General features: G+C 42.4%; 1 protein-coding gene across 2 annotated transcripts in view; it reads left to right on the top strand.

Annotated features, from left to right (window-relative positions):
• PTPRG (protein tyrosine phosphatase receptor type G) overlaps positions 1-27,996 on the top strand; it is a 391,196-nt gene that overhangs the window by 72,582 nt on the left and 290,618 nt on the right. The window contains exon 2 of one of the 2 annotated variants that reach the window (XM_066195198.1): positions 14,550-14,654. In XM_066195198.1, coding sequence (XP_066051295.1) covers positions 14,550-14,654 — 105 coding nt within the window. Of the gene's footprint in view, positions 1-14,549; positions 14,655-27,996 lie in introns of those variants that run through there. The other variant, XM_066195199.1, reaches the window with a different exon arrangement.

Raw genomic sequence — 27,996 nt, forward strand, 5'->3', positions numbered from 1 at the left:
CTGCAGATATTTTGCTGCTTCTCTGACTGGCACAACTCATCTGAGGATGATCTGTGCTCCTTTGCTCTGCCCTTCACCTGCCCTAGGAGTGGCTGTAATGACGCAGAGCAATAGCATCTCCTTGTTACCCTCCCCTTCAGCAGGAGGAATGTGCACCGTGGCTTAGGACCTTTACCCTTAGACTATGCAAAGATGCAAGTTTTGGCTTTACAGGTATACATGAGGCTTAATGAACTTCAGTTTTGACTTTTCTTTGAGTTTGCATAAAAATGATGAAGTTTCCTTTCCTGCTTCTCATTCAATTGCACAACCTGGGATTCATAACATTGCAAGGGGAATATTAATTTTAAAGAAAAATCCTTTTCCTCCATTTTAAATTAAATTTAAAATGAAGAAAGACATCTCTATTCCTCCCCTGGTAATCTTTCTTTTGTTTTTAATACAACGTATTATAACGTCATAAATAGAAATGTAATCTTATTAAAAGGCGTGCAGCAAGTGCTACTTTATTAAAAACTTTTTTAAAATAATCATTTACCAAGTTGAAATATTAATGTAGCTGGCTGGAAATTGCAGACTTTTACTAGGGCATAGTCATTCTTTTAAAAAAGCAAATTAAAGTAGATATATTTTCAAGAAGTGAAATTTCCAATAGTGACAGCTTTTTATTAGCTTATTCTGGCACCACTATATATTTTTAATATTTTTTTCTTAAAGCACTAATATTTATTCATATGTAAAGTTTAAAAAAAATTTAAAATGTTCTTCTGCCCCCTCTTCCCCCTGTATTCTGCATTGTCTATAAGTAAAGTACAAACAAAATTATCTTAAATCTCAATTTGAGTGTCACATGGCTTTTGTATAGTACAAACAAACTTACGTCAGCCCAGGGCCCTTGCCTGTGAATGACATAAAGTGTGTGAAACACCTTCTCACTTACCTAATTCCAAGGGGCAGAAATGCAGAGTCTGCTGAATATCACAGCTGCCTCGAACCTCAGTGGTAATTAAGAACTTGCAGCTCTTTCAAGGATTTCTCCTTTCCTGACTTGATATATTCCTTACTGTGACCTGAGAAGCACCTTTTTCCTTTCCTTACCTATACTGAAAATAATGAATAGTTATTGATTACATGTTGCTTAATGGGCTCTAATAAATTTACACTTAAAATAAAATTCTCCAGTGGAGTGTTTCCAGCTAAATCAGGGCCTAGTTCCTTTCTTTGCATTAACACCACTCTGCTGCAGCAGAGTGGCTAAAAATTGCAAAAGCAGCATCCTGCTCCGTGGCTTTTTTTGTTATTGTAGCATTTAGACTTCGAGCGTGGGTTCCTGGTAAGAAAATGGTCAGTGCCATTGCAAGTGAGGAGCCAGGGGAGGCTGTTGTGTTCCTGTCCCCAAACATTTTCTGTTTGGGAGCAGTGCCGTGGTCCTGCTGACCTGTCAGACCTGCCACCTGAGTGTGCAAGCCATACCAGACTCTGGCTGAGAATTTTGTGTTCTTTCTGTGTAGCCTCCCTCAGAAATGGTCCTGCTGCTCCATTCCCCCACCACACAGCTCCCAGGATTCTGTCCCTTAGCAGGGTCTTTGCTGGTCTTGTATCTGTTTAGAAAGCCGACGGGATGACTTGTTTCCAAGCCTGTCTCTTTGAGTCTGGGACTGGTTTTTCTCTATTGCACAAACCTCTTTCACCTTTCCTGTGGCTCAGTTTTGTCTTTGATTCCTTCTCCCGGAGGCTGGCTGTGGCCCCTTGCTGCTGTTCAGTCTGGAAGCCTTAGCCACTGTGCCTCTTTTCTGTGTATACTGTGTTTTCTGGGAGCGTAGATGAGGATTGTTTGCTGGTTTGGGGGGTTTTTTTGGGTATTCGGTGATTGTTTTGGCCTTCCAAAATCCTGGCAAGTCCTAGTATCCATCTTAATAGGATAATGACTTGAGCCATCTCAGTTGGAAGCTAAGCTTCTTGCAGTTTCTTGGTATTTCAGCAGATCTGCTTAAACTAACTTCTTATCTCGTGTTTGTATCTTTTCTTTCCCATCAGAGCAGTGCAGTAAACAGGGGGATACAGTCCATGTGAGCAAAGATGATCTTTGTATATGCTGTGTTCAGATGGATCACATCAGTTGCCAAGTGTGCTCTGCATCAGTCTTTATATTCCTGCACCTTTACATCTAATCACATACAGTAGATGATGTTTTCTAATCATTGCTACCTTTTTTTGTAGCTATTTCACATCCTGTGTTCAAATCGGATTTGGTTGTCAGTTGGCAAGTAGCTTGGGTATGTGGATGCCTCTTTGTAATACATCAGTTTGTTCATCAGAGAAAATTACAATGTCAAGAGTCCTCTTCCTCCCCCTCCCTGAAATTTTGATGCATGTTTTGCAGAAGTCATGAAAGGATTTAAATCCAAAGCTGAAAAGCCTGACTGGAACTGATTGCTTTGAGCTTCTTGTTTACAAAATATGAATTGGGGGTTAAAAAAAGAAAGACAACAAGAGGTTTTCTTATGAATAGACTTACTTCTGATTTCTCTAGCAGAGACTGTGGTGTGTATGGAGAATGTAAAAAAGAATAGCAATAAAACCATACTTAATGGTGAGCAGCTTTTTTTGAGGAAAACTCATTTTTGATAGTCTGTGCAGTATTGATAGAAGTTCTTTGTAGTTGTAAGATGCAGCTTTGCTGATCCCTGTCCTGGACAGAAGGAAAAACGTTGTCACAGAGGAAACACTGTTGTTGTCAATATTTAATGCATTTGTTATTTAAAAACTTATTTCCTTATTTTAATGTATTTTTAAATTGCCTAGAGTAAGAGAGAGGATATCTGCTTTGATATGAATATCTCCTTTTTGTTAACAAACTAGAACACAGAAGATGGCCACAAAGAAATCTTTTAAAGTATTGCATAAAAGGGTGAATCTGTTTTTCAACACTGACACCGGCTATCTGGGAGATGGAATATTCTTACAGTTCACAGTGAAAGCATAAAAGCAGCATAAAATACAGAAATAACAACTGTGGAACACATGTGCACTCTTTGGAATTAACTCGCCCGGGGGGAGTTATTTTCTTGAGTAATTAAACTTTCTGTGGGTATTGAGGACCATTCTGGGGCTTTCTGAGTCAAGTGGGGACTAAGTACAAAGCTGTATTGTAATTAAATAGCCAAGCAATCTGCTCGGGAAGTGAGAAACCTGCAGCAGTCAACAACCTTGTTTCCTGCAGGTGGGCTGAAGTCTTCATGAGGATTCTTACGATCCTTACAAAAACAATTCTATTTGTCAGGCTGCGGGCTGTACACCAGAGTTCTCTGGCTCTTCAAGGCCTTTGTTGTGTTTTTCAGTAATTTAGGTGCTTGTAATAACTGTAGGATTCGTGGCACTGGAGATGGGAGTGTTGCAGAGTGGTTGAGGCTGCAGTGGGAAGGGAGCAACCTCCTGTGTCTGTGCCTTCCTGGGAGAGAGGCTCTCAGGGGGAATCCAAAGCTTGGACATGGAGTGTGCAGCTCTTGGCTGTTGTCCACCCATGCCAGGACTGAGGTGTCTCCTCCTGGTCTCTGAGGCTGGTGGGGAATGCTGTGTGCCTCTGTCCTGCTGCCCTGGGACCTGCTGAGGTGGTTTGGGAATGCTGAGTGCCTCTCTCCCGCTGACACCGCGTGCTCCCGGCTCTGCTCTCAGCCACAGCTATCCGCAGTGACACTCCAGCAAAGCGTGTGCTGTTCCCAGCACTTGTGTGCACTGAGCTCCTCCTCTCAATCCTGCCCCTTGCTTAAATCGTGGTGCTCATTTGAGCTCCCCCGGGCTGGCAGAAGGTGAAAGCGTCCCTTTGTTCCTTACGGAGCTCTTCATCTCTTCCTCTTTCACTCTTGTGCTGTGAGAGCACTTCTTGCCTGAAGATCACCATTTCTGAGCACTCTAAAATCTAGCTCTTTATGAGGCTTGTTATGAAAATGGATGTATGAAACAAGGAGGTGGAGGGTGGAGTGAGGCGTTGGAGACTGGAGAGGGTGATGATGAGCGCAGGGCGCAGCAGGGCTGAGCAGCCCGGGCTGAGGCTGTCCCAGCCAGAACGGAATAGGACGGCACAAGGCTGGTGTTAAAGGTGCTTTGATTCATGTCATGTGTCATGTGTCATCCCCACATCCCATGTGTCCCTCCCTCCCCTGCCCCAGGTCTTAGGGGTTTTTTTTGCTAAAAATGGATTTTACTCTTTTTTTGAGTAATAGGCCTCAAACAGCATGTGGCACTGCAGTGACAGGCTTGCCAAAAACTGTCTAAAACTGAATTATTGCTTCCAGTATCTCTGTGCATGTGGCCCAGGATAGCAATTGTCTTTTTCTGCAGCGGTATTGCAGCATGAACTTTAATCTAATTCATTATCCACCCTAATACTCAAGTCTTTCTGCATTACTGCTTTCTAAACAGCACTCTCTCACTTCATTCCTGCACTGATTATTATTTCTCCCCCACTGCATAGCCTTACATTTATCTTCAGTGGAATGTCTCACTTACATCAGCCCATTTCGCTGAGCTTGCCAGGCAGCTGAATATTTTTGAGACATTCTTGCTCGCTTCTCCCCCTCTTGGTTTAGCATCATTTACATTTATGGAGTGTGGGGTTAGCTTTGTCCTCCAGATGCTTCAGTTGGTTGGATAGGAAAGAACAGTGACCCTGTGCCCTTTCAGCCTGCGCTGCGTACCACCACTGCATCGTTACGAAGTGAGCACCACTGCTGGGAATTTCGGTCTGCTCACTTCATCTGAGCTCTGTAACTGCTTTTGTTTGTTTTTGGTTGTGTGGGGGTTTTGTGTTTGTTTTTTGTGGGTTTTTTTGATGTGGTTTTTTTGGTTGGTTGGTTGATTTGGGATCAGGGGTTTTTTTGGGGGGGGGTGTTCTTGTTGTTGTTGTTTTGTTGTTGTTTTGTTTTGTTTTGTTTTCTTATTCTTGCTTCCAAAGGCCTTAATGCTCTTGCTTTTAGTAGTAGGAGGTTCTGTATCAAGATCTTTATTGGATTCTCTGGAGACAAATGACCAACGAACCAAGTATTAGTTCTGGATTCTAAACAGCAGCAAACCTTCCTGCTGGGAAATTTCCAGATAAAAAGTCTTGCTTGAGTGAAAAAACCAATGGGAAACTGAAAAGCCAAGATAGAAGTTTGATTCACACAGATCAGCTCTTTAGTATTTAGTGTCTTATCCCTTTGAACTGTGCGACTTATTTGGAAGGAAAGGAGAGAGTTCTCATGGTCATGTTTTTGGGGCATAAATCCCAGACTAACAACTTGTTCAGTCTGCTTAAAAAAAACCAACTCTATTTATGTCAGTTTACACTTTAGATTTATATTTTGGGAAATAAGTGTGGATGAAACCCTTTGCTACAAAATCTGTATGTAACGCAAGCTGTCAGCATAAAAAAAAAAAAAAAAGATGAAAAGCTTTGTTTTGTAGATCATAAGCCAAATTAAATGCGTTTTTACACAAATAAAAATGAATGTTTGCTTGCTTGGTTCTACTCAGCTTTTAAGTTTGATCCCAAAATAATTTTTATGGATCTGGCTAGAGTTACTGTCACATGCTGGAGGCGCTAAATCTGGCTACCTGGGCACTACTGATCTGTTTCAGCACAGAATGGTACAAATCTCAAGTTATTTCTGCTCAGTCCAGGGGAGCATGCACATTTATGCTCTTCCATCTTTCCTCCAGGAGATTGTGCCGCTGCAGGTGGCAAGAGCTGACTGCAAACTGAGAGGAAGACATCTCACAGTGGGACTGGAGCATTTCTCCTTTCTTTTCTTAAATAGTTCTTTATTGAGCTTTCCACCTTCAGCATTAATTTGAGAGCCGGAACCAAATAACCAGGAAGAGATTGATGTGGCCTCACTTTATTTCCCACAGTCGATAAATTGTTAAATGGGCCAAAGGACACAGGTTAAAAAAATCATTTTGTATAAAGAATGAGGGATTTTTATTAGATGACGAGCCCCTGTCTGTGAAAACTTGATAATGGGGCATGTTTGATCTCATGTCATGCATTGGAGCAGCTCTGTTGGCTTCATAAAGAGCCTCAGTGCTCTCCATGGGACTGAAATCAGCACTGTGCCCTGCATTTTGTGCTGGATGAATGCTGGGTGTGCTGCTCCTTCAGAGTTAGAGGAGGCTGAATTTGGAGGGATGCCTTGGAGTGAGGACTCCGAGCCCTCGGAGCAGGGAGTGCAGAGGGGAAGCTCTTGCACAACAACAGTGGTCCTCTGGGGACTCTGCGTAAATTTAGCAAACACCCTGGTTTGTAGACAGATGTTTGTCTCTACTGATGGAATGCAAAGAGGGTTTTAATGGGATGATGGGATGAGAAATGAAATTATAGGCTCCCTACATGGAGGCAGGAATATATCTGGAAAGATGGCAGTGGGTGGACAGAAGTCAAGCACAAAGCAGGTCCATGTCCCAGGGTCCTTGATGTGGCTCTTTGGATGAGTCTATTATTTTTTTCCAAGATACTTCATGTACTTAGGGGAATCCATTTTGAAAATGTAATAAGGCTGTACTGCCACAAATGCTGGCAGTTGATACAAGCAAATTATTTCTAGAGCAGAGAGGTGGAACTGCTGATTTTGCACAAGTTTGTGTGTTTTTGTGAGTACTGCTGGATTTAGTGAAATGATAATGGTATGATTCTGCATTAAGCAAGGCACTGGAAGGTACAGAATACTCCATTAAGGTCACGTTTATTTGCTGTTCAGAGGGTGCTCTTTGAACACTGTGCATGCTGCAGCACCTGATGATGTGAGAATTAGAGTGAGACAGGTGGTTCTGGCCATGGCATTTTCTGTTGCAAAACCCTTAAAGTTTGGGTACTTGCAATAAGGCAAGAAGTGAAATAAAGCTCCCTTTTGCCATTGTTAATGTACAGTGTTAATTGTACAAACTCCATTACACACGTGTGGTTTATACATTTCCCAGATAAACCATGCCATGAATGAAGAGACCAAAGCAGCCCCTTCTCAGAGTGCCTGGGCTGATGGATTCAAGTCTCTTCTGCACAAATATGCTGAATTCCAGCTTGTTCCAAGCTTGGCTCCAAGCTTGTCCTTGGGGAAACAGTGCAGTGATGCTGGAGCTGGCTGTGTGAGCAGTGACTTTACCCTCATATCTGGGTTTTTGTTGCCTCAGATCACTCTGATCAGGCTACCCAGGGTACTGGAGAATTGAGTTTTTCTGTTTTCTCCCAAGTACCTCCTGTGATTCTGCCAGTACTGGCTGAGAGCATCAGCTTCCCTGTGGAAGTCAGCCTTGCATATGAACCTCTGCTCTGAAGTTTTATTTCTGTGTTTGCATCACTCATTGCTACAAGTAAAATTCAGAGGTGACAGGACCCTTGTGCAGTGCAGTGGGGAGAGACAATGAACAAGGATGAGGATTCCTCCGTTTTTCCTCCGTTTAAGAAATGCAGATAATGATGGTTCACAGGAGTCTGAGGGACTGTGAAAGATGCACAGACCAAGAGTTTTCAAGGTTACAGAGTTTTCAGGTGCTCCCAATTATTTTTCTGTCTGACTACCATGGTCAGAAGTGTCTAAAAGGACTCCAGTTTTTAGAATATAATGTGTTTTAGTCTTCTTTAAGGTATCTCAGCTTAGATGCCTAGAGTACCAGTCTGTTTGAAAACTTTGTCTTAAAGGTACATGGAGTGTATTTCTGCATTCTGTATTCTCTGGGAAGTGTCAGAGAAGTTTGGTGGAATAAGGGTTTTACAAACAGCTGGTTTTGATGTGTCTGCAGTTCCCAGAGTTGGGAGATGAGTGTTCCTGGGATGTTCAGACTTCATTTCTTCAGCTGTTGCAGTGTGACATGAACAGCAGACCCTCCTTCCTGGAGGAGCACTGCAGTTGTCTGGGCTAGTTTTTCCTGCCCTTTCTTCAGGGGGAAAAAATACCAGACTGGTTTGTTTACTTCTTTTTTCATTACATGTAGCTCACACATGGGTAGATGGGAGCTCGTGTTCCACAGACTGAGAACCCTTAATCTCAGGGTATTCTGCAAGTTCTCTGGCAGAAGCTTTGCTGCCGGGCACCGTTCTCTCAGAAGGGGCGGTGCTGCAGTTGGTTTATTTTGTGTGGTTTTTATCTTGGGATGGAAGTTGCTGGCACTGTTTGTTATCTGGCTGACTGCTTCTTCTGAGCACAAGTGCTGCAGGTGATGCTGGTTGACATCAGTGGTCCAAATTTACCAGCTATGTCGCATCTTGCACAGCTGATGCCAGCAAAGTGTATGCCATGAAAATGCAAAATCAAGCCCTTTCTAATCATCCAGCAGCATCTGTCTCTTCCTGACCTCCCAAGCTTCTTTTTCTGAGTCCCCTTAATGGAGCATCATTAATGCAACTTGAAGTTGCCTCGCTGTCTTGCTAATGAGCTTTGCACATCTCGATTATAAAGCCAGGCAGGCTGAGAGCAGGAGCTGTGGGAACTCGTGGCTGAAGAGACTGGTTTGCTTCTCCTTGGGAGGGCCTCTGCTCTGGGGCAGAGTGGCTGATGGCACTGCACAGTGCCCAAGGGCTGGTTTGGCATCAGGCTGGCTCTGATGGAGGAGACTTTCTTGTCACCCTTAAGCTCCATCCCTTGTAATACAAGGAAAAGATTGTGTTGCAAATCTCTCCTCCATTGCTTGTCCACACCAGCTCTGCTGCTCTGGGACTTGCATTATGTTGATACCTTTGTGTATTACAAAACTGCATTGCATTTAATTCATGGCGTTGAACACAACAGGTTAGCACAGGTCACACCTAGTGACTGCTGTATTCATGTTTGGCATAAGGGCTTTTAATTCTGCTGGTTAATTTAATCCCTTTAGTTTGACGGCGTGTTCCTTGGACTATTTTTCATCTTCAAATTGCATTCTGCTGGTTAGTTCCTGTAGAGGCCTGCTGTGCTCTGCATTTATGTTCTTGTTCTTAGGATTTGTGCTGTTACCACTTCATCTGTCAGACACGTGAACAACAGAGGATGAACGGTGTGAAAAGTCTCTGTGTCAGTTTTATGAACAGACCTGTGGATTCCACTCACACAGGAATTAAGGGGCTGTCTGGGTGACTGTCATCTGGGAAAGGGACATATGTCTCTTGGCAGATGTAACATCTGGGTGTCTGTTATTTCACTTAAGTTGCGAGAAACTCGTCATTTTTAACTCCCATATTTCATTAATGGAAAGCTGTGAAAATAGCCTGTGTGTTCATAGGAGAGCAGATTCTGGCTTTTATCTGATAATTGGAAGAAATCTCTGCAGCATTATCAAGGGATGAAGTCTCATTGAGAATATCATTTCTTGATGCTCTCTGACCAATATATGTTGTTGTAACTTCCATCCCTCTTCGGCAAGCTATAAAATAATCTGCAAAATATGGAGATCCGTGTCTGAAAAGTCCGTTTAAAAGTAATGCACTATCAAAATGGATTAGCTGTGCCTGGAATATTTCTAGATTTATTTGCTGTCAAAGGGTGGTAAAATATTTAAGGCAAATAGCCTAGTTGTGTTTAGGGATTTGACCGTGAAAGAGCCTAGGGAGATGAATTTAAGTATTATTTATACTAATTGTGCAAAATATTTTAATTGTCCAGTATTATAAATTTATCAGTTTCCTCCCCCCTCCTTTCTTCTTTCCTTCTGGCTCATTTGGCAACATTTATTCTAAGAAATTGTCTGGAAGCCTGAACTTGTTTTAGCAGAGTGTGTATTACACTGCATAGCATTGCAATGTCTCCAGCTTACCTGCTTCTCTTTAGCACAGTCCAATTAAAATACAGTGAAGGCACCTAGATAAAGGTGCTGCTTTTTTCTGGTGAGGCTTGCATGAAGCTTTGGGCTTGCAGATGGGTGCCTTGGATCACTCATCTCTTTATCTCCATTTAAGAGATGGTATAAAAACCCTTCAAGTAATGTCTCTGTGCTTTCGTGCCTTTTAAAAATGCAGTGCTGTGCAGTCTTCAAGAAAAGAATGGTTTTCTTCATTTTGAAAAGTTGCTTTTCTGCAGGCATTGATTTGATACAGAACTAATTGCTAGAATTCCTTATGATTTAATGCTTTTTTTGTTACACACTAACGAGATCTTTTCTTTAACTCCCCTGCTTTAAGTGTTCTCACAGTGTGACACTACTCCAGACTCCAACAGTCACGGCTCTGTCTCCAAAGGCTGGCTTGTAGCTCCATGTTGAACTATGCAGTTAAGAAGTTCATACACATCAGGGACTAGGAATAAAACTGTGATTCAGCTGGTACTATAGTCCACGGTGGCAAGTCAGAATGATTATGAGGTGGGCAATGTGTGTACCTTTGAGTTTGTCCCGTTTTAATCGCAGCAGCTGAAAACAGATTTGCGTGCAACCCTTGTCTTCAAAGAAAGCTTAAAAGAATGTGAGTGTGGCACACAATCTAGTTAATCTACCATTATAACTAATGATTTCACCATTCAGACATAACATATCGATCTTAAAGGATTTTTCTTTTATAGCTGATAGCTTGATACCTTTTAAACACTAATGCCGAGGGTATAATCTCTCTGAACAGTGCAATAGCTTTATATTTAAGGTAGATTGGGGATAAAATTTTGTGTTTTCATGTGAGCTATGAATACCAGTAAGGTACTCAGGCAGGAATTACCTTATCGTACCTTTGAGGGCACTTATCGAATAATTTTTATTGGAAAGTTAATATGTTGAGACAGAGTGAACAGAGAGCTGCTCAGGATGCTGAGTGAAGCCAGCATTGCATTGCCTTTGCCGTCTGCAGATCTGTGGCCCGGGCTGATTCATTTAGCACATCATCGAAAATCATGTAGTGTTCAGTGCCGCTTAAAATTATATGAAATTGTGTGTAAGAGATTTCTCCGTGCTGGCTTTGAGGGATCCTCTGCTCCTTGCAGGAAGAAGCAGGTCTGCAGGGCTCAGCACACCTCCATGGGCTGCGGGCGTTCCGCTCGGCAGACCCCGATGCCGCACCGGCAGCCGGGGGAGCTGCTCAGGATTTAATTTCACGCTTGTGTATCTGAGTGTGCAATCGCTCCCTTTCTCTTCTCATCGTGTATCTGCAAGCCTCAGACTGTAGATTATGGTGTTCATTTCCCCTCTGCCATCACCACTGACGTGATGGATCAAAGGAAACCTTGCAAGGCAAGGGCTTCTGCCGTGCCTTTTCTTCATCTCTCCTTCCTGCACTCTGTGCCTCTATTCCACCCCTCTAATTTGGCTGACCCATGTTGAGCCTTCTTAGAGCATGTTCCTGCCCCTCCTATTGTCCCGATTTCCACTTCCCCAACTTTTGCAGGGTTCCCAGAAGAGAGGAGCCTCTCCTGTTTGCTCCCTGTCAGACCAACCTGTCTAATTGCTGGCTTTTCTCCAGCATCCAGCTCGGCAGGAGTGGAGCAGGAAACCACTTGGCTGCTCCCTGTTCTGGAGCTGTTAACTGTCTCTCAGTTGAAAAAAAGACTTTTGGAATCCTGCAGTGATTGGTGCTAATATGACCTAAATATTTCCTTGAAAACTTAAACTTTCGTTGGTGTTGTCAGGTCGTTTCGGTCAGAAGGTATATCCCCACCTCCGCCCCACCCAAATCAGGAAAAAGTAGTGATTCTACCTGAAACATAAGGTTGTTCTGATGTATGAAGCATTTCCTTTTTTGAAAGAACTTGATTTGAATGCTTTGGCTCTTCCAGACTTTTATCTGAAAAGCCACTGTATGCTCTGCTCTGTACCTTGTGCCTCTTGAGGATGAGAGAGTCCAGTGACCTCAGTTAACACCAAAGAACAGAAGCACCCCGAGATTGAGTCTTGATTTGCTGGTGGCTTTACCCGTATAAGATATGGCAGCAATATCTGTTTGTTCACTGACACAACAATACTTGTTTTTTTTCTTGGGGTATTTCTGTGGCTTCATGAGGAGATGCCTGGCTGTACTGTGGGCTGAGGGAAGCAGGGTGGTGATGTGGCATGATGTTTGCGAGAGCCAGACACAGTTCACACCATGGCCAGCAATCCTGAGCTATCATCCTTTTCGCAGAGTTTCTGCAGCTACCCAATAAGTCTTCTCTAAATTGCTGATGACTACTGAATTACTGCATGTTTCTAAGGGGACTATTGACAGTAATGTTGGGCTATCTAGCAGTGGTGGGGGATTTTATTTAGAACAGGATGTGCCAATTTGTTTCCTTTTCAGTCCTACAGAAGCTATTTAGCAACCAGCAAGTCTCTCTTCCCATAGTTCTCTTGCAAAGTACTTGAGCTCCCTCCCGGTTTGTAACATCTTTTATGGTGGAAATAAATTTGTGTACAGCATGTCTCTTCACCTTTTATAAATACAGATAAGTGCACAAATCTATTAAGTATCTATGCAGAAAACTAAAACTGCATATTTTCATAAGAATGTCAGGTTTTTAATTGCATGAATGAGATGCTGACTGAAGCAAATGTTCAATTTCACATTAAAGTTAGGCATTCATAAAGGCTTGGATTTGCATAATTTAATTTTCTGCACAGAAGACACTGAAAATCAGTGGTATGATTCATGGCCATACCACGGTTGCCATGAGGCTTTTTGATGGTTCCAGCTTGAAGTACAAAGGTGTTTACAACCCGAGATGTCTTGCACTGACTCAGAGCCCCTGTGCCTTCAACAAATATAGATTATTTAGAGTTGGTGCCTTTCTCTGGATGTAAAGGCACACGGGGGGGGGCTTGCTGAGCACCTCCAGGAGCACCTTGTTCTTTAGAGGAGGCAGTGTCCAATCTTCCTCCTACCTGAAGGGTTCAGACTTTTTCAGCCACAAAAATCCCACAATTACTTGCCTTCTCTGTAGAGAAAGGAGAAAGCTGCTGTCTTTCATTTTGTGACAAGGAGAGGCTTCAGGTGTATTTGTCAGCACATGTGATTTTTAAGTGAATAAATGGGCCATTTTTTTTCTGATAGCCTTTCCAGCCATCTGCCCAGGCTATTTCATTGTTCTCTTCCTCAGGATTTTCATGGTCTCTTATCTTTGTTCAGTTTTGTGGGGTTTTTGCCAAGAATTTTTGTGTGTCCACATCACACACCCGTTCTTTCCTGTTGAAATGAATGCCTGTTGCCTCCCAACCACGTAGACATATAAAAGTAAATAAAAAGAAAAAAAAAAGAAGATTGAAAATCTTAATTTAGTGTTTTAGAGAGGAAAACAAGGTATGTGAGGTCGTGTTGCCTACAAATCCTGGTAGCATGATGTGTTTCTAGTTCGCAGCCTAAGGTGAATTAATATTTAGAAAGTTGCCAGGGAATCTGGAAAACTCATTCAAATGGTACAATTAGTACCTTTGCTCACACAAGAGAAGATTTGGCAGGGGCAAACCTGTACTTGCCTTTCCTGAAATTGCACAACTTTTACTACCACTTCAGGATTCCAAAACGTGCAGAAATCCACGTTGCAGAGGGAAGGTTGTCCGCAGAGCTGTGTAGCACTCGTGGATAACCTCGAGCACAGCCGGCTTTCTGCTACTGTGGTGCAAGTGCAGAGCCTCCCAAAGAAGCTTTTCCAAAGGGAAAGAAAGGCAAATTCTGAGTTACTGGTGCATGATGTTCAATAAAGTCCTGTTACAGGCTTCTCTCCAGCCCAGCTGTAATTGGCCTGGGAACAGAAGGGAATGCAGCACTTGGTGACTTCATACTGGTAGCAGTGCTTTATGGGGTTTTCTGAAGCTTTAATTTGAATTATTCAGCTAGTTTCTTACTGATCAAATAAGAGGTTTGGGAGAAGTTGGGCATAAATTTCCATAAAGCCATTTGGTGCATACTTGTTCCTCACAGTCCATGTCTATGGATCTAAGGTGGTTTTTGTTTGTGTGCATTTATTATGGTGCTCTGAGAAACGCAGTTGAATTTATTACAGACTTTCTACTGACATTTGTGAATTTACACACCTCCACTTTGGTTCAATCAGATGCATAGAAACAATAAGCCAAATGTGCATATAAAAAGCCCAAATACCCCACATTCTTATGGAAGCAATTCATTCCTTTACAAAAGAAAAAATAAAAATTATTGGAGGTATAAAAGAAAAAATTCTGGGATGGAATGTAGGATGTGGGGTTTTTTATGGTTTACTTGATTTTAACACTTTCTAGCTTGTGGAGTTTTACAAAGATTTCTCCATTCCCGTCCTCTCCCTTTCATACTGTAAGTAATTGGTATGGCACACTGTGTTTTGACAGACATAGTTTGGTAGTCACTGGCAAAGTAAACTTATCTTCTGGGTCTAAAAAGAGAAAGTTTGGTCACATGTCAAGGCTCATATTGCTTGTTTGAGTATATCTGAATTTCCTTGTGGAAGTTACTGGAATTTCACAGGCGTCCAGACCAGAATAATGGCATCAGTGAGTCCTGGCGTCTCCTTTGGATGTGGGGAGGTTTCATGAACATGCCTGTTAAATTCTTTTAAGCATACCCAGTTTGTAGTCTCTGCTCAGCAAAGTTCACTCTGTAAACTCCAGGGAGCCAATACCACTTTCTTAACGATTCGTGCTTCTTTTCTTCCCAGCTCTGACTGAAGGTTATGTGGGCTCTCTGCATGAGAACAGACATGGGAGTTCTGTGCAGATCCGGAGGAGAAAGGCTTCAGGGGATCCTTACTGGGCATACTCGGGTGAGTGAGTCTTCTTCAGACCACTAAAACATGAAATGTCTCCAGAATCAAATTGTTTACTTGCTTTTTATTACTACTGTGCTCAGTTTAAATTAGTTTTACAGTGTATTTTCTTCTGCCTTTCCTGCAAATTCCCCCGGTTCACATGCCTGCCTTTCTTGCATTTCTGCCATTTACCTGCAGAATTTGCTTTATTATTCTCCTCCTTCTCTCAGTCTTTAGTGTCTTGACATACCCTTGGTCAGGCATACTCCTAAACTTCTCTTTACTCTTGTGGTCCAATCAGTACATTCCCAAGCCCACCATTTGCTTACCATTTTGGGCCTTCTAGGAAGACTGTAAGCATATATATATATATATGTAAAAAAAAAAAAAAAAAAAACAAAACAAAACCACAAAACACCCACAAAAGAAACAACCAAACAAATAACAAACACTTCAGAAGTTTTACACTTATTTGTTTCTGTGCATGTATTTTTGTGATAATATCTAAAGACAGTGAGACTTGTCAGTGCATCAAGCCAGGATGTGTGATGCTGAAAAGATACTGGAAGGGTATTTTATTGTTTGTCCCACTGCTTTCGTAAAGTCTTATGGATGAACTCATGAACCTGCGCAATTTTGAAATACCACAAATAAAAATACGCTTCAGAATGATTTCTTTGTTTTGCTGGTTGCTGTGTTCTAGAAATGATGTTAAGAGCTATATTGACTCTGTGGAAGATACCAATATCTAAAAAGTTTTTATGAAGATTTCAAGCATTATATTGAACGTGTGTGCTTTTCTGGAAGAGCTGAGAAATGTTTCAGACATTTGTTGCTTGTCCGAGAGGGTTGTTGTGCAGGGCTAGTTTTAGCTGGAGGAAAAATATTATTTTCTTAGAAGTTGAATGCTGACACCAGATAAATACGCAACAGTTACTTTTTGACTGCCAACACCCCTCTTTTATCCAGACCATTTATTTCATTGGGAATGAATGATTATAGGTAAGTGTAGAGGTTTTCTCCATCAATATACACAAGTTATCTCTATTAGATCTCAAAATACAATCTCTCTCATTTGCAAATGGGGTCAGGAAAGTAAAATAAATCTAAACATTTTAGTAATGTAGGACAAATGACCACTTTTGGTTTTCAGCCAGTTCAGCCTCTCTTACCTGATGCCATTTTGTCCATATTTTCTCACTGAGGGGACCAGAGGTAATGAAAATGCTGAGCTACTGTGTTTAGGTTGAAAGTGGGAATAAATGGTGGGTGGCAGAGCCCAGATGCCAGACAGATGTTTGTTTCTAGCTGAGCACAGTGAGGAGGATGATCATGTTATCTTGTTTCTTTCTCCTTGCTTCCTCATTCCCCAGAACATTTCCCAGGAACCCTGAGCAGGGCTTGGCTAAGCAGTTTATGTACTAACGTTTGTCCTGTGGGTAGGGTTTTGGACATGCCTAGGAAGTTTACATCAAATGAGCCTACAGAGGGGAAACTTCACTCTGCAGTAAGCAATTAGCCCGTGTCAGTGGTTTCCAAGCTCTTTTACAGACATTATCTGGTAGGCTGCTTCCCTTCCCTATCCTCAGATGGTCAGGCCAGCTCCCCTCCAGTTATTTGTACAACAGCTGCTGGCCCAGCCCCAGCAATTATGGGCAGGGAAGGAGGCTCTGCTGGGCTGAGGGCTGGTGAGTCTGGAGTTTCTTCTAAGGGACTTGGCCAAGGGGAATAAACAAGACCAGGATAGCTCCTGACAGCCGTCAGTGGACAGCCTCTGCTGAGCCCCAGCATAGACCGTGTGTGTTAGGCTGAGCTATGGCTTTATACTGATCTCAGCTGAGCAGAACTGATTTACAGCGGCACAGGCCTCTCTCTTTTTATGGCTGTGCCTGCCTGCTTGCAGAGCTTTTGTATTTTGGGGCTTAAGATTTCTGTAGTAAATCCTGAGGTGGGGGTGGAGAGGTCCCAAAGCAGGAGGCCAGTTGTGGTTTTCCTGCTTGGGGGTAGGAAAAGGGCACAGCTGTGTGGCAGAGAGCCCTCAGATATCCATCTTCCACAGGATATATCTGTCCTATACTGGGCTTTTACATTTGTTCCATGGTAGCCTGTAGGAAACCCTTCTGCTTCTCCAAGCTCTTGTGGAGGTTGAATGGTCTAGGAGCTGGTTTAAACCCTGGAGATCAGGAATTTTCCTGTTTTATGAGTGATCTATAGCATTACCCTGTGCTGCCTGGTCATACTGATCCTCTCAGGCACAAGAGTTTAGAGAGGAGAAACTTCAGTCATTGATCAGGTGTTGAACAACCCTCGGACCTGGAACATTTGTATAAGATACCCACATCCCTGAAGGTGCCTGCCACAGGAACCTGTGAACTCCCAGTACCACACTTCTCCCTTCACTGGTTGGAAAGGAAAGCATTTTAAGCCTTGTAAAATAACCCTGTTGTCCACAGACACAATTCTGACGATAACATTTATTCTAGTTCAGAAATAAAACTTGCAAAAGTAAAGACTAGATAATTAAATGAAGAAGGCACGTTTTGAATGGGTTCTGTCAAAAAGACAGCAGGAAACACAATCAGCCCTTTAGAAGAAACTTCGTTAAGTGTCTGCTAACAGTTCTTTAAACCAAATTCAGAAGTGAGCAAATGCTGAAAACAGAAGACTAGCTTGTCTTTAAATAGGAACAGCAAAACTGAGCAGAGACTGAGATCTCCTAGATGTTCTTTTTAGGATTTTAAGAAGCTCAAATGACATTTCTTGGGGGAATTCTCTGCGCATGTGCATTCATGTATGTTTTGGCAAAATATTTATTCCACGATTGTGTCTTACAGTTTGCCAAAGACCTCCTAAACTGGAACTGGCCACGTTACTTTTAGTACAACAGAAATGTGGAATAGGCACAGCACAGTCACAGGAAGTAGGTGTGGATCATGAATGTGTTTCACTGCAGTCTTTGCTTTTCTAAGTCATCTTTTCTGTTAGGCTGACCACTGAATGGACAGATTTGAAATGATTTTTAGCACATCTTTATAATTGCCACAGAACTCAATATGTTCCTAGTACCCATCATAGTGGCAGACAGTAGCAGTTCAGGTGCTTTTTCATCAGTGTGGATATATTTTTGTAAATACGTGAACTGGTTTTTAAACAAAAAAACCAAAACAATACTTGAAACGAAAGCCTACAGAAATATGCAACTGAAACATCTGCTAGATCCAGGGCTTTCTGACTGACTTTCTCTTGTGTAATGTGTTCTTCACAGAGCATAATATTCCAGACATTTAAAGATGCCTCTCAGTATCGAGTGTCGCATCTGTCAGTGCTCAGAACACTTTGCTGGTAATCTGAACAGACCCTAGTTTGCCTTGCAGTAGCCCAAAAAATGAGTAGCTTCAGGGTCAGGGTCTTAGGAGGAGATTACAGTGTGAGATGCTGATGGAGATGCTTGTACCTTAAGTGATGGCAGCTCTGGAGGACCTGTATCTACTCATACCTGTTCTTTTGAAAAGCTGTTGTGTAAAATTAATGTGACAATCATTGCATGAGATTGTGGAAAACCCGAAGTAGCAAGGGGCTTACCCAAATCAGGAAACTCCTTTTTGAGTCTTCAGGTAAAAGTTGTGATGTCTAATTAGTCCCAGTGTTAATTTTTGTGATTAATGGTATGGAATGGCTCTGCACTGTTCTGGGGCAGGATGTTGTAGACGATGGTGCTTTTGTCACTGGAGTTTCCCAGCTGAGCTGGGGCTCTGGCACTGGCAGGGCTGGTGTGCTCTCCTCCGTTGATGACTGTTCTGCTGATCAGCTTCAGTGTTGTGAGCTGACTCATTCAAGAAATACTCTTTTGAGTAATCAAAACCATTTGTGCTTCTCAGAGAACAAAAAAAAACCAGACGTTGGCTGAGATGCGTTCTTTTTAGATGTTTATCTAACTGTGGCTTTGGAAAGAGAATCCTGTGTAAAAAACTTACACACTTGTTTTTTCCCTTTAATCTTATGGTACATTCAAGGCCTCTCTTTCCTCTTTGTACCTTTAGTCTCTCATATTCTATGTGAAATTATTAGCGCTGCTTGTGATGCTTCTGTCATTTGTGCATGTCCTTACTGATGTTTTTTCTGCCTAAAACGTTGAATCCTTTCTCTCCAAGATTCTGTGCAATTGCCGTGAACATTAGGAGAAGTTAATAGAAGAAAAACAGGCCTTACAAGAGTAGAGATGACCCTGTGAGTGGGGAAAGGTGTCCATTAAGAACAGGAACTTTGACCATGCTGTCAAGCTAGTGGACACTATCAGTGTGTGAATGCTTTGTCCTACAACACTTAGGCAGTTATTGCTGTCCTTTAAGATGCTATTATTTAAAATATAACCGGTGGTGAATGTAAGAATTGAGTGTTCTCCTCAAAAGCAATTGCTGGCATTAAAACAGGAATGATGGGTAATGGTTATTTCCTGAAAGAACAGCAAATGGTGTTAACTGTGATGGAATGTAACTTGGCGATATCCTTTGTAAATGTGTGAATTTCTCTCTTTGCTTGGATTGTTCTCATTAAATAAGCTGCTAATGTGAATTGGACAGGAAATAATCAGCACATAGCAAGGAAAGCATCAAGACTTATTGAACTGAGAGGTAACTAATGGGCTATTTGCTGTGGTCAGTATTTCACTCCTTCAGTCCCTCAGAATAATAAATCTTGATATTGACCAAAACTCTGGCACACCACGTGTTCAGTTATCATTCCTCTGTTAAAGTACTCATCTCCTTTAAATGAAGGATAGTCAAAATGAGGAGGTTCTGACTCTCTTGCTTTCTCAGTATTTTGAGCTGACTTTCTAAAGAAGAGCTAAGTTGTAGGAAAAACATTCCCATTAATATCTGATCTGATCAGTAAACTGAGCTTTGAATATTTTTATCTGCATTCATCAGAGATGAATAGTAGTCTTCAGTGAACCCTGCTGGAACCAGCTGCAAGGCATTCGTTTCCATATGCATCTTATTAGTGGAACAGTTGTTCCAGAAATCAATGCTACACTCTTTCAAAAAGGGAACACAGGAAACCATAGCTCGAGAGTTTGCTGCTACTGTCTGAGCATGAACCCTCATTTTGAATGTGCATGGCTAAAGCAACTGCTGTGTGTTTTCTCAAATGAACAGGAATTACCATCTGTATATTTTGATTGTTTCTATTCTGACGGTTCTGGTTCATGAGTCTTCATGTCCATGGCCCTGTACAGATGTGCATGAGACTCATCTGTGTCTGCAGAAGCTGCAGCTCAGTGTGCACACACTCAGGGCATGTCAAGGAGAATGCCTTGTGTCTTTCCTTAGCTGTTCTGCCCCTGTGAAGAAACCTGTACAAAACTCTATCTTTTGTTTCTGTTCTGAGAATGAAGAAATGAGTTGTCACGCTCCTGTCCCAGAGAACAGGATAGATCTTCCTAATCATAGCATAAATAAGGAATTCACAATCACACTTGTGTTGAGTATTTACCATTAGCAGTTCCCTGAGGGGAGCCAGCTTTGCTGGGAGCAGCCCAAGTAGTCTGTACCATTTTTACTAAGCCGTATTGCTGGGGAACACAGCCCTGATTGAGAGTCTTGTCATTTACTTTGTTTGTCTATTGGCAAGTTTCTAAATAATCTGCTAAGGAAACCTCAGATAGTAATTTAGTTTCTACTTAGACACACACACACTATTTCATTATTGAATACCATTAAAACTGTTTACTCTCTCTCTTGCCACCTTTTCTAGTGTGCCATGCTGACAGTTTATTCCAAGTACTCTCATAGTCAATCCTCGTATATCCAGTCTACATTGAAATGCTTGACTGGATTTTTAAAAGTTGGATACAGATATGGTGAAATTCCTTTTTTTCTTTTCCTTTTTTTTTTTCCTGGCAAGGTTCTCACTAGAATTTGATTGGTTTTCATGCTTAAGTGCATTAAAGCAAATCTCTGATTTTTGGGTGTTCTGAGTTTTTTCCTTACTGTTTCTTACCAGATAGGCCATTGGCAGATGAACAGCTTTGAGAGGCTGAAATATAAGATGTGCAAGGAACCAGTCCCCTCAACTTTCACTCTTTCACTAGCACAGCACAGAAGTATAAAATAACAGCAACAGATGCTGGATAAAATCTTCAGAGTTTCAGATACAGTTGTTCCGATAGTGCATCACAAGTATTTTTTTTGCACTGCTGCAATCCTAGTTGTCGTGATCTCCCCTCACATGAGGGAGCACAAAGAGCTGCTTTAGCAGGGGAGGGGAGATTTCTCACTTCTTTAAACGTACTGTGCTTTTTGTTGCATTTTCTTTCAGTGTGAACACTGGGACATTTGTGGAAAACCTCTGGAATTACAACAACCAGTGCACTGTTTCAAAGGACTGAGAATGTGCTGTAGGGCACCAAAAAGTTGTCAATTTAGTTGATCTCTAGGCACTGAAATAAGCAACAGGACAAAATATTTGAAGTTCTTTAGACATAAGAACATGTGAAATGCATGTATTTTAAGCATGCAAAAGAAAGAGAGTTTTTGGGTAGCAGCTTTGATACAAGCTCAGCAAATGGACTGGAGAGTACTCAGAAAGTTGGAGTCTGCTGTTTTTGAGGTTCTTGAATGATTGCAGTGATACATTGAAGTTCCAATCTTGATTTCATATGTAACTGAACACATATAGGAGAATAACAATGAGGAAAAAAGTATGTGAACAGCAAGGATACTTCAGTGAGAAACAAAGCAAGCATGGAAGCTCTGAATAGTCTTGTAGTGTGTGGAGTGAAAAAAAAAAAAGTAGCTTGGCACAAACATTATTGCAATAGTCCAAGCATGAAATAATCAAGGAATGAATCGTGATTCTAGTTGCAGGATATAAGCAGAGTCTTTGTATGAAATGACTGAGCCAGGTCAGTAGTGCAGTTGATGCAGTAGATGTAGAATTATTTCCATTATTTTTGTTATGTCACATGGCTTCTTTGTATCTTTCCAGTCACTGCTCAGAAGATAATCTTTATTCCAGCATCTCTGCCCCAGGAACTGCCCCATCTCCCCTCTTTCTCAAAAAGTGTCTCCGTCTTGCAGAATGTGGTATTGCAGATTTACGGGTTTCAATCCTTATGATCCCTGACAAGCAGCTCCTGCCTGCACAAGGAGCAGCTCTGCCAGGCTGGGCTCCCTTGCGTGGGGAGGAGTGAGTGGGGAAGGGCTGTGCATCCACCAGGGGCAGGTCTGCAGTGGGATAGAGGCGCCATGTGTTTATTCTGCGTCAGACTCTTATGTCTGCTGGAGACAGAAAGAGTCAAAGAGTCTCATCTAGATCCTTTGGTGCTGTGGAATGAGTGCTTAGCAGCTGAAGGAATTCTGATTCTTACAGTGTCTCTGAGGTGATGTGTTTGCTTGGTGGGGCCTGAGGGACAGGGCAGTGTAAGTAACTCTTGGATTCATCCCATGCACAGCAGGGTGGGAAATTCAGTGCGAGTCCCAGTGCTGTGCTCTGTCTCTGAGGCCACACATCCCACCTCATCAGATGCTAATTGAGGAGACCTTGGTTGCCTTGGAGACTGCCTCCTTTGGGGGAGACCATGTTGGTAGCACAGCTGTTGTGAAGCTCCTGAGCTCACAGAAGGTCTTCTGGAGGTGATCAGGCTGTGGAGCTTAATTCTTCCTTCATCAGCAAACTCGATTTCTCCCTGTGCTGGTGCTTTGTTGAAGCTCTTGGTCTGTTTGATGCTTTCAGTTTTTTCCAGTGGGTTTGAGGAAGATTGCATGCTTTTCCTATTCAATACACAGAACATTTGGCTTTAAGTTACAAAGGGTTTTTTTTAAGACTGCATGTGCCCAAAAAGTTGGATGGGCATACTTTTAACTTGTCAAATTAAATAAATATGAAATCTTGCAATGGAGTGCAGAGCTGTGCATATAAATTACATCTTTAAACAGCACTTGAGTGATTTTCTGGAAATGTTTTCAACTCTCCTCTGAACTTTTAAGGGTCATCTCTGTAGATTTTCTATCTGAGGGAGGCTATTGGCACTGGAATGATTTATTCAAGAGGTATATTGCTCTGCAGTGTAAAAATAATGTCAAGCCTTACTGAGAACCTGAGTATCAAGCTTCAGGTTTTCTAAAGCTAGAAAAGCAAGTGGGTTTAATTCAGCTGAACCCTGAATGAATGTTGCCTAAGTGCGTGCTCCCACCCATTCCCATTTCTTTACACTGCCCAGTTGCGAGATAAGTGGGACTGTGGGTTGATAATATTTTCAGGATAATTAGTGAGATGAGTGGTTTCATTTGTTAAGAATTAGGAACCCTTTATCCCTGTTGCAGAGATATAAACATTGGCACTTGACCTGCCATAGTAAGGGCTGGTGGGTGTTGCTTACTCATGGAGCCCTTGCGGCTGAACCCTCAGTAGGGTGAGATACTTTTGAAGCACAAAACTCCTTTTAAAATATCTGAGACTCGATCACCAAGTAACTCTTCCACTGAAGGAGTCTGCTGCCATGAGTATTAGGCCTTCTATCTTTCTCCATCTCCATCCTGCCTGTTTTCTTCCAAACAGTAACTCCTGAGGTTAACCTAAGCCAGACTGTTCTGGCCATGGCTGAAGTAAACGCTGTCCCCTACGTTTCTGTTTGAACGCAGTCTCACTCCATGCATGTTTTCTCCATGCTGCTGTAGGATTACAGCCGTGCAGGCACGTACACAGCTGCACATCTCTTCTTAGCACAGCTGCTGGGAGGTAAGCTCATGCTGTGAGCACAGCTGGAAAGACCAGGAGGGCACAGGGAGGCTGGGTACCATGTCTCACATCACCCCAGAGCGGCTGAACTGAGGTCTCTGATGATGGCCCATGCTGCTTTTTTTAGCTTGATGTAAATCAAAGCATTCAGGCCAACATCTAAGTTGTGCAGCTGGCAGAAAATTCAGGAGGAGCTGTTCCACATGGGGTTCTTGATATCTGACTCTCTGGCAAGATTTTCTGAACTCTCTTGGTGTATAAATTTCCTCTGAAATGAGCAAAAGACGAAAAGTCTCTGCGGTTGAATGCCTGAAGGTGATGAGTATTGGCATGTGACTGCAGTTTCAGTTGCTTTCCTTTTGTGGAATAGTGAAACAAATGTTTCCTGTGTGTCCCAACTCCCCATATTACACTCACAGCTAGAGCTGAGGTGACAGAAGTCCCTTAAATGTTGATCATTTCCTTTGCACTGTGCTGGGTTGGGACCTCCCGGGGCCCCTCTGGTGTATTTCACATCAACTTGAGCACTGGGGTCCATCCCATGTGTCAAGCTCCTGGACAAACAAACCACTGAGTGGACGTGCTCAGAATGAAGAAGTGAAACTTCCATGTTTTGCTTTGTGTTTGTGTGAATGTATTTCCCAAGTACAGAAATAAGATTTACCCGGAGGTAGCACAGCAGTGAAGTCATGGGGAGTTTAGATCACTTCTTGTTCAGTTTTACATGCTGTCTTTTGCTCCCGAGGTGTGGTGGTGTGGCTCAGGCTGCTGAGCTCAGGCTGCTGCCGGAGCCTTCTGGGCCCTTGGGGTATGAAAAGCCATTTTACGTGCCAGATGCTAGTCTGCTCCTACCCAGAGATGACATGAACTTTTCGGATAGATTCCAACTTGGAAGCTTCTGTGGCACTTCAAATTGTGTTTTTAATTTATATTTCTGTTGCAGGAGACATGAAATTGAGACACTTATCTTCGTGATTCACTATTAGCATATGCTGATCTCTGAGGAAGGGGATTTGCTCTGTGAAGGTGTTTGCAGAGAATTGGATGTGACTTTTGTAAAGAAGGGCTCAGTGCATGAAGTTCAGTTACTGCTTATATTGCACAAGGGCTCCCCAGATGCCTGCAGGACATAATTGCTCTCAGTGCAAACATAGAAAAGTTACCTCTACCTTAAATTTGTGCAAGTCATCTGAGAGGTGGCTTGGTGTTAAGTGCATCGATGACTGAAGCAGAGTGTAATGAGGTGAAGACTATGAGCTGGAGAAGGTACTAAGAGCTTCCTTTTCTCTACTGTTAAAACACCAGAGCCCTGCAGCTCCGTGAACGGTTAAGTGCTTCATACTCCTGTGAAAAGTCTCCAGTGCCTAAGAAGCTCTGAGCTTATTTCATGGCCTCCAGTTGTGCTGTGTGCCACTGTTACCCGTGTTGATGCTTGTGCATCACTAAACCCGTGGCTGTGCTCTCTGTCTGTAAGGTCGTCCCTTTCTCTCAGATTGGGTCAGAGTTACCCAGCAAGTCTGAGAGTTGTGATGGGGGGGAAGGGGACTTGGTAGCCCAGATGCAATAGAAGGCTCAAATACATAAGCCTATTTCTTTAGGAAACTAGGCTAATGCATGATGGGACCCTGTTCAAAATGGCAAGCGCTCACAAGTAGCTTTTCAGAAGGTGTGCCAGTAAAGTTCTGCTTCTGCGAGGAAACCCCTGCGAGTCCGGCAGATGGGTTCTGAAGGCTGAAAAATGTCTGGGTGGTTCAAGTGATCAAAATATTAGTCATAATTCTATCCTGTTGTGCTAAGTGAAGTATAACTGTTCATAGGAAATAGTCCAAGACCAGCCTTTCCATTTGATGCCCTGATCATACGTGCCAATGGAGGAGGTCTGCACAGGAGCCCTTGGAAGAGGGATTTGTAGGCAACCATCTGTTTGGCATTAGCAGAAGACCTTCAATGAGAGAAGGTGGTGTGGTGTGGCACCTGAACACATCGTTCAACATCGCATCTTAGGATTTCAGTATGAACTGGAGTGCATAGTTTTCAGCTTTTTTTCCCCAAAGTACTACTGGAAACTGTAATAAAAAGTAACTGCTGGGAAAGTAGTTTTGCTGAGTTATGCTATTTCTGAAAATGCATAATGCTCCATAGGCTCTTAAGTGATACTGGGCATATTTAACATTCTTTGATGTTAATTTCCTGGCATATGGACATCTCTACTTATTAAAATAAATAAGTACTTTCAAATTTAATGAAACGATGGAGGAAATGGCCTTTTTTCACATTCACGTCCGCTTCACTGGATAATTTAATGTTTTAAAATGTAAGTTCATATTAAAGTTTAAAATTCAAGTATTGGTTTTTGAAATTCTGTAATAAAAAGGTTTTGCTGTGGGAGAGCTGTATGAATTACTGAGCATGATAACACGATTAGCAAAGTCTAGCTGGTGATTTCTTTGCTACAAAATGCGAGCTGTAAATCTTCCCAGTAGGACCTACAGCACTGATCTGCTGGTGGGAACCTCTGGTACTGATGACTGCTCCATTCCTGGGGCATTACTCTGCAGCCTGGCAGACTTGCCAGTTGCCTGTATTCCAGAGTGAAGGTACAGCTGCGGAAAAGGTCTCCTACATCATTGACCTTTTCCCCACCACACACATTTTACTCTCTCTTGGAGCTGACACTTTCAGCTTCTTGGGGCAGAGATGAGCATTTGTCAATATTGTCTCCCAAAAAGATCTTTCTGTTTTCTTTTATACTAAATGTGTATATTTGCTTCCAAGGTCTTTGCATCTAATGGGAATGATTTTCTTTATAGGTGTTATTGTGTTGCTATTAAGTACAGGAAATGCACTTTGGTCCTCCCTTCTCTTCTGTGCTGAGGGAGAGCAAGAACTCTCTGGAGAATAAGTAATGTTCAATGTAATTGACTGGATATAAATATTTGAGTCCTAAATATTTAATGGAAATCATTGTGTTTGAATGTAGCGATGTGCAGATGATGGAAGTTTGCTCTGTGTCTTGCATGTCTTGAGAGACTGCTCACGTGCTGTGTTGAAGCCAAGGGTGGCTTTATTTCATTTCAAGCCAGACTAGAAACTGAAGAACTTATTTTCAGGGAGAAAAATGGCAAGAGACCCGAATGAAAAACCTACTCAGCTGAAGCAGAGGTGACAAAGTTCACTGTGATTATATTGATTTTAAATTACTGCATAGAGCTGGGACTAGCCTGTGTCTGGTCCTGCTCATGATGAGAAGAAAAGAAAAAGGCATGAATACTCTCCCCTCTGCTTCCAAATATTTTGTTACCAGTACGAAAATCCGAGAGCAGCTGTGTCCTCCTGACGTTCCCAACAGGCAAAATGAAGGTGTTCCAGCATCCTCAGTGGAGCTGAAAGGGAATAAGAGGCACAGCGAGATCGAAACCTGTTTTTTCTCCCTCAGCAGCCTACCCCCGTGCCCTGGCTTCTGAAGGGAGGAGCACACAGTGCCCTGTTCAGTGTGTGACAGATGCCTCCAGTCTGTGTGTGCCCCCAGCTCTGCCAGAGATGACGTTAATAGGAAACAGAGCATGTCTTAAGTTTGATGCACTTTTGGTGAAAAGTACTGCAACTGCCTACACCACAAATTAAAACTGAGCTGGAATTAATAGCAATTAACAGCATCTATATTCATCTACTAGAAGTTTTACAGAAGAGTCATTACTGTTTAACTTTATGTAGTTTGCATCTGTTTCACTGTCAACAAGAAAATTATCCAGTCATTTAGAGTTAACCATTTTATTTTAGACCAGTCATGTGTTTTAGTACCTAATGTGTCTTTGGGGAACAAGAATTTAGAGCAAATAAAGCTAATTGTGGTAAAACCTGATATATTATTATCAATGGTATATATATTATTGTAATGAAACTCTTAGTTGCCACATGCCTGAAGGAGAACAGGGGTCTGTCTTGTACCTGCAGTAAATCCAGCGAGATTTTGACGGGAGATCTTGAACCTCCTTGTTTGGTGTGATGGAGAGAACGCCCGAGGCACTTGGGTAGGGAAGATGACTATTTCTGTTCCTTCCCCATGGTTTTTCAGCAGTCTGACATAGTGTGCATTCCTGGGCCCATGCCAAGCAGAGATGCGGCCTCCAAGTGAGTCTTTATTACTTCCGTTGTAGATGATTAATTTTGTACCAAACCGTATGGGCCTGATTAACCCAGAGCACTGCAATAATGCTGTTTTAAAGATCTTTAGTGCATCCATTACCTCTGTTTCCAGTCTGCTTTTTCACTAGAAAAAAACCCCATTGTTTGTTACCATTGAATTTTGAAGCGGGGTCTGGGCCATAAAAATCACACTGAGCTGACAGTGCCTTGTTATGTTTAGAGTTGTCTTCAGTGAGGGAATGTCCAAGATGTCCTTATTTCTAGCACCTTTGCAAGGCCAGAGGTTATTGCTCCCTCCAGCACTGTAAGGGAGAAAAGAAAGCCATTTTCAGTCCTGAGCCATCCAGGAGATCTGGGAAGCAGAGACTAGGGTCCAAATCAGGGTTTGTAGATGTGCTTCATCCCTTTCAAGACACAGCCCACTCTGTGTGTGGTGGCACACCTGTCTGAGCCACACAGGAGCGTTATTCCC

Source organism: Chamaea fasciata, unplaced genomic scaffold, assembly GCF_029207755.1.
Source record: "Chamaea fasciata isolate MVZ Bird 193981 ecotype frontalis unplaced genomic scaffold, bChaFas1.0.hap1 SCAF_13, whole genome shotgun sequence".
NCBI lineage: Eukaryota > Metazoa > Chordata > Aves > Passeriformes > Sylviidae > Chamaea > Chamaea fasciata.